Consider the following 6908-nt stretch of genomic DNA (forward strand, 5'->3'; position numbering starts at 1 on the left):
ACTGAATTTCTACAGGTAGAAAAGGCAAAGGTATTCCTTGACTAAAACCAGCAGAAATCCCTTGGATCAGCTCAATATTAAGACAATTCCATATGTAGTATGTGACTTCTGAAGTGGCTCAGTGGTAAAAATATCTGCCTGCCAATGCCAGAGACTTGGATTCAATCCCTGGGTCAGGAAGATCCCCTGGAGTAAGAAATGGCAACCCACTCCAGTATTCTTGCCTGGGAAACCCCATGGACAGAGGAGCCTGGCTGGCTACAGTTCATGGGGTCACAAAGAGTTGGACACAACTGAGCATCACATGCATACACACATATGTACTCCGGAAGCAAAGAGAAAGAGCTAATCCACTTATGGAGGCCAGGAAAGGGGAGGAGATAGAGCTGCCAGGGAAGGGGCCCAACTCAGGGATGAATTCTTGGAAGCTATAGTCCAGAATATTCTGTAAGACATCATATTAGCCATGTCTTCATCTGTCCGTGAGGCTGCAGAGAAACTCCCACTCCTCTTGTCACCAGCAGGCATACACACATGTGAGAAGGCTCTGATTTAATACTCTCCCTCCTTTCATAGAAAGATCCCTCTGGTCCACTCTGAGTGGAGGCTGCATCAGAACCAGGGGATTTCCCAGCCCCTTCCAGGTCTCTAAGTACACAGTATTCATCTAGCAACTGAGGTGTCATCATAGCGAATTTTTCTGATTGGACAAAACCTGACCAGGTATAGTTTGGGTGTCTTTAGAGTTCCTTCTCAGTTCAGCCCTCACCATTGCTCTGCAACTCAGAACAGTTACTACTGAGACTACCCTGAGAAGAGGATGGTCCTGAACAGAGCTCTGATTCTGGGGGTCCTCGCCCTGACCACCATGACAAGCCCCTGTGGAGGTGAAGACATTGTGGGTAAGTGCACAGTTGAGGGATGTGGAGAACAGAAAATTGGAGGGGAAAAAAAGATAAGTGATTGGCCTAGAAATAGTAGAGGCCCCTCAAAATGTTCTCAATATTAAGCAAATCTAAAAATGACAGTCGTTCCTTTTTCAGGAAACCAGAATCCAGGCCCACTCTCTTTGCTACCTGTGCTATTGCAGAGTTGACCAAGGACATTATTCTGTCTTCGATATTGATCCAGTGAATATGTCCTGGAGGGTTCTAGGGCATTCATTCACAATTGCCTCAAAAATTAAAGATGTTTCCATGAGTTGATATTTTGCTATGAAAATTTCATGAACTATTGTTCCCAAATTTCTTTGAACAACTTTTGAAGCTTTTCACAGATTTCTCCTACAGCTTTTCTTAATGTAAATAGTTCCATGAATTATGTATTCTATGTAGATATAAAGAAGGATGTCCTTTCTTAGTCTCAGACCTACATACATTTCCATGCTGGCATCTGGCACAGGTGGGGAGGCGTGTGAGCCCGATTGAGTGCCTTCATACAAGTCATTTTACCACATGGTCCTCACTTTATCTCAGTTACTTCATTTGTGTCACTTCACAAATAATCAAGTAAAATAGGTATGTAGGAACGCTTTATAACTAATTAAGACATGAAAGTGTCAAGATTATTCTTATTATTTTTAGTATTACCATTATAAGTGTGCATGAGTGCCAGCAAAGTCGCTTCACTTGTGTCCAACTCTTTGTGACCCTATAGACTGTAGCCCTCCAGGCTTCTCTGTCCATGAAATTCTGCAAGCAAGAATACTGGAGTGGGTTGCCATGCCCTCCTCCAATGGATCTTCCCAACCCAGGGATCAAACCCTTGTCTCTGGCATCTAACTGCATTGATAGGAGTGTTCTTTTGTAGTTTTGTTTCATTTTCTTTGACAAAGTAAGAAATTTACTCATTTTGACTTTAAAACTGAGAACTTCATGATAAGAAACTTGGTGAATTAAGTTACATCATTTTCAAATTGTTGGTCCAAATTACCTATTCTTTGACCCATCTATAGAAGTCTTTCAAAAAGAAGAATGGGCAGGCCCAGATTATTTATTTGGCCCCTTAGGCCTTTGCTGTTCCCCTGCACTTTCCCCTGTCTCTTCATACATTCCTTTGGCCTCCTTTTCTTCCAGGATCCAACTCTGGCTCACATCGCTGTTGTTTTATAGACATTAAGAGTGAGTGTGTAAAAACTAAAGTAGAAAGGTGACATAGTTCAAAGGGAAAATAAAATAGAGTTTAATCTTCAGCAGCTTTATTAACCACAGCAGCTCCCATTCTGTATGTTAATGGAAGTTTCACCTGCTATTCCAGAGCACGTCCACATTTTCTTTCTTCAGCATCACACCACAGTGTCCTGGTCAGGCTTGACTTACCCTTTAGGTCCAGTGGGCACAGTGCTGAGGGCCTGCAGTGCTTCTATGGCCCCATGAAAATATTTCACTATTTTAATTAGAAGAAAAATGAACTTTTCTTTCTAGAAGTAGAAGAAAGAAAAGAAAAAATAAAGAAGAAAATGTTTTAATTTAGCCAAGGTTATGCTTGTCTTTATACCAGTATGATCATAAAATATGACTTTTAGTATTTTTATGGAAGAGAGTCTACCTCAGCTTAGGGACTCCTGAGTTTTACTGCTGCCCTGGTCACTGCTGATCAGACTATCTTATAATTCTGCTACGTCTGTGTTTGTAAGTCTTCCTCAAAGCCTCTGAGATCCTCAAGAATAGTAACTGACACTTTGTACACATTTTTGAACACATAGAAAGCTAAGTTTTGAGGGATTCAGAAATGAAAAATAAACTGTCTGCCCCATCAAGTTTGTGAAAATTAGTAATGCTAAGAAAATAGTGCAGAAAAGCAGAAGGAGTATTGTTGAGCAGGGCAATGGACCCACCTGAGGCTGAAGCTATAAAAGTGAATTGGTTCCAGTTGACACAGCAGTGTGATGTACTTCAGTGCTGGCAGCCCAGGACAAGTACCAGACTGCATATATTTATGTTTGGAAAGGAGTCAAAGAAGGAAGCCTCCTTTCAATAAAGGGGGCGTTATTGAAAGTCCTTTTAAGTGATCAACCAAGAACATCATGCTGAGTATAGACTGACTTGAAAGCAGGACATTGGGATGGAGAGGTTGGAGGTTACAATGGGATCAAAACATGTGTAATGAGAGAACTTAGCTAAAATAGTTGGTAACTAAGCGGAAATTTCAGGAATGAACTGGAGGTGGCCAGGAAATCCTAAAATATCATTTCATTTCAGGGGGAAAACGCAGATGCCTACAAAGACCAAGGAACATAAAAGGAAAACCTCACTTAGTTTGACTGACAGATGAGATCAGATGACGGTGTTGGATATACCCATCACAGAAATCATAACAGTACACTGTACTTGCTGTTTTACTCACCTGACTCTCCCATTAATCAATATTCTTCTTGTGAGCAGAGATCATGCCTGACTGATGTTTTACTCTTTGTCTCTAACAATGTTTGAAACTCTGTTGATGCTCAGTAAATGAGGAAGGAAGGAGAGAAAATGATAAAAGGCTCATATGCGTCTGGACAAAATTCTCCACTCAGGCTCATCTGGGGGTCAATCTGCTTTGGCATCCTCAGAAAATTACACCGTCCATTTGAAGAAAAGGGACATAGTTTACCTTGTTATTGTTGTTCAGTCATTCAGCCGTGTCCAACCATTTGTGACCCCATGGACCGTAGCCCACCAGGCTCCTCTGTCCATGGAACTCCTCAGGCAAGAATACTGGAGTGGGTTGCCATTCCCTTCTCCAGGGGATCTTTCCAAACCAGATTTCCTGCATTGCAGGCAGGTTCTTTATCATTTGAGCCCTCAGGGAAGCCCCAGTTTACCTTGAGTCCTCAGTAAATATGTATTGAGTCCAAAAAAGGAAGCATTTAGTAACCTCCTTAAAGAAAAAAAAATAGGGATGGGAAATAGAAATCCAAAATAAAACATCCATTTTTTATTTCAGAAGGAATCAGTCACTCTCCTTTAAGGATCACTACTTTCCCTGGTGATGATAAAGAATCCACCTGCAATGTGGGAGGCCCAGGTTCAATCTCTGGGTTGGGAAGATCCCCTGGAGAAGGGAATGGCAACCTACTCTAATATTCTTGCCTGGAGAATACCATGGATAAAGGAGCCTCATGCCTGGGGTCGCAAAGAGCTGGACATGACTGAGCGACTACACTGTTACTTCTCACTCTTAACAAAACAGCCAACTTAGAAACATTGTTTATTCTTTGTATATAGTATTTTGTAATACTTTCACTGTCTTTGTCATACTCTTCCTTATACCTTATAACAGTTAGAAGAAACTCTTAAAACAATGAGGTTCTCTGTGCTTTTCCTTTTTAAAAAAAGTAAGAAATGAATCCTGTGTAGAAAACATCCTGCTCTGAGTCAGTCCTGAGGGAAAAGAATCATAGTGGATGTGTTATTAAGTGATGAAAGAATTAAGTGACAGAGAAAACTGACGAAGCAGTGGGAAGTATACCAATACTGGGATAATGCATTCATTCCTTTCTTTCTTTTTTCTTTACATTACAATCTTTATTACAAGCCTACACTGTGCCAGGCTCTGAGCTGGGGACAAAGGAAATAGCAATAAACAGGGCCTGTGAAATTCTGCCATTGTGAGCATATGTTATAGTGCAAAAACAGCCTGGATTCCTAACAGGACAGCTACCAACACTGAGGGGAAAGGAAGCTGATACTGGGAATTTTGCTTGGAGACTTTGTGCTAAAGATGAACCCCACAGTCTTTGAAACTTAGTCTCTTCTGTTACTTTGTTTAATATGGCCTTTTCTCTCCCTCCATTTTCCACCTTCCTGCTCCTCACCGTCACTGACAGCTGACCACGTTGGCACCTACGGCGCAGACTTCTACCAATCTTATGGTCCCTCTGGCGAGTACATCCACGAATTTGATGGAGACGAGCTGTTTTATGTGGACCTGGGGAAGAAAGAGACTGTCTGGCGGCTGCCTATGTTTGGTGAATTAACAAGTTTTGACCCGCAAGGTGCATTGAGTAATATAGCTATAGCGAAACACAACTTGGATAGGCTGACTAAACTCTACAACTTTACCCCAGTTATCAACGGTAAGTGTCCACCATTCTACTTCTCTTTACTGAATCTATTATTTCATATCAGGCTTCACTCCCTTCTTCTCTAAGGAGAGATATCCTTCACCACTCTATAAAACTTTTCCAAGAGTCCCCAGATTTTGTAGTAATTATTGACCACTCATCCTCCCCCATCTCAAAGATCACATATTTCCATGTAATATAAAGACCCTTACTCCCAAAACATATTCCTTGAATCCCTCAAGGAGGAGTACCACAAACCTCCCTCCTTAAAGAAGCATGCCCACAGACAGCATGGGGATAAAGTATGGGCAGCGCATAGCATCTCCCAGCAGAAGGCAAACGAGCTCCTCCTCTGTCAGACTGGGAAACATTGGTGGGTGGGCTCCCCCAGGAGGCAGTGCAGAATCAGGGCCAAGCTTTTCCCATTTCACATCTGTGCTGTTTCCTCACCATAGAGGTTCCTGAGGTGACTGTGTTTTCCAAGTCTCCCGTGATGCTGGGTCAGCCCAACACCCTCATCTGTCATGTGGACAACATCTTTCCCCCTGTGATCAACATCACATGGTTGAGGAATGGGCATGCAGTCACAGAGCATGTTTCTGAGACCAGCTTCCTCCTCAAAAGTGATTATTCCTACCTCAAGATAAGTTATCTCACCTTCCTCCCTTCTGATGATGACGTTTATGACTGCAAAGTGGAGCACTGGGGCCTGGATGAGCCACTGCTCAAACACTGGGGTATGTACAAATTTCACCCCTTTCAGTACCTTTTCTTCTCTATCAAGTACACAAACATCCTGCCTTTAATCCCTAAATCTCATGGTCCAAAGCCTGTTTTCCACACTTCAAGGATTTCTAAAGATATACTTCATCTTCCTCTCTAAGCCTGGTGCACTGAGTCTTGAAGAATGAACACCACCTCGCTACCCCACCCCATATATGTGCACATGAACCAACACTGTATTCTGAGTTCCACAACTTCACTTTCACAGAGCCTGAGATTCCAGCCCCTATGTCAGAGCTGACGGAAACTGTGGTCTGTGCCCTGGGGTTGACCGTGGGCCTCGTAGGCATCATGGTGGGCACTGTCCTCATCATCCGAGGTCTGCGCTCAGGTGGGACCTCCAGACACCAAGGGCCCTTGTGAGGGCCCAGAAGAAAGGTAAGGATTCAGATTTGATTGATCTGGGGACACGATACAGACAAGGGAAAGTGGGAAGAGGTTAGGGACACAAATGTGGTTGAAAGTTGCTGGATTGGGAAACAGCATGATGACGGCACAGGAGCCCCCTGGAACCCACTGATCTCATGCCTTTCCTGTTGCAGGTGCACTGTCCATCCACGAGAACAGAAAAATGGACATACTAGATGACCTAGAGCTATTTTCTGCCCAAGATCATCATGTACCTTTTCTCCTTCTGCCCTCCTCTGCTCACCTCTTCTCTGGGAAATAAGATGCTGTATCACCTCAGAGTTCACATATACCTCAGAGTTCTTGCCCTGACTATGTGATATTTCTTTCTCTTCTCATCAGTTGCATGCCATGGAGTTGCTACGGTATTCCACCCAATTACCTAATCTTTAGTGACCCTGATCCCATGTCACCATGGAAACAATAAATCCTTCTTTTATTGAAATTTTTTCTGTCTTTCATCTCAGGGCTGACTAGGACCATGTTGTATTATGTTTTAGGCCTCTTTAATTTCATTTCTCAGATCATGTTTCATGCCCAATAACACAGGAGCAACCTGTGTCAACTGATAATATGTTGCCATCTTAACTGAGGTTAATATTTCTCTCTTCCTTCTGTTCCCACCCTTGGTTCTGCCACCCTTCTCCCTCATTCAGACATCAGTGAAGGT

At 42.8% G+C, this 6908-nt stretch overlaps 1 protein-coding gene across 1 annotated transcript; it reads left to right on the plus strand.

Moving 5' to 3' along the window:
- Nucleotides 1-818: 818 nt before the first annotated feature.
- LOC128055332 (SLA class II histocompatibility antigen, DQ haplotype D alpha chain-like) lies at nucleotides 819-6404 on the plus strand. Its single transcript, XM_052647844.1, has 5 exons — nucleotides 819-902; nucleotides 4811-5059; nucleotides 5503-5784; nucleotides 6039-6208; nucleotides 6373-6404. The coding sequence occupies exons 1-4, from the start codon at nucleotides 821-823 to the stop codon at nucleotides 6191-6193; spliced, it is 768 nt and encodes a 255-aa protein (XP_052503804.1). The 5' UTR covers nucleotides 819-820; the 3' UTR covers nucleotides 6194-6208; nucleotides 6373-6404.
- The last annotated feature ends 504 nt before the right edge of the window (nucleotides 6405-6908 follow it).

The sequence above is a fragment of the Budorcas taxicolor genome, chromosome 11 (assembly GCF_023091745.1).
Source record: "Budorcas taxicolor isolate Tak-1 chromosome 11, Takin1.1, whole genome shotgun sequence".
Taxonomy (NCBI): domain Eukaryota; kingdom Metazoa; phylum Chordata; class Mammalia; order Artiodactyla; family Bovidae; genus Budorcas; species Budorcas taxicolor.

What these genes read in the sequence shown, in the direction of transcription:
- LOC128055332 (XM_052647844.1), top strand. Translation starts at nt 821, where the DNA reads ATGGTCCTGAACAGAGCTCTGATTCTGGGGGTCCTCGCCCTGACCACC. An exon ending in TGGAGGTGAAGACATTGTGG is followed by an intron (nt 903 to 4,810) that starts GTAAGTGCACAG and finishes CGTCACTGACAG; the next exon opens with CTGACCACGTTGGCACCTAC. An exon ending in CTTTACCCCAGTTATCAACG is followed by an intron (nt 5,060 to 5,502) that starts GTAAGTGTCCAC and finishes TCCTCACCATAG; the next exon opens with AGGTTCCTGAGGTGACTGTG.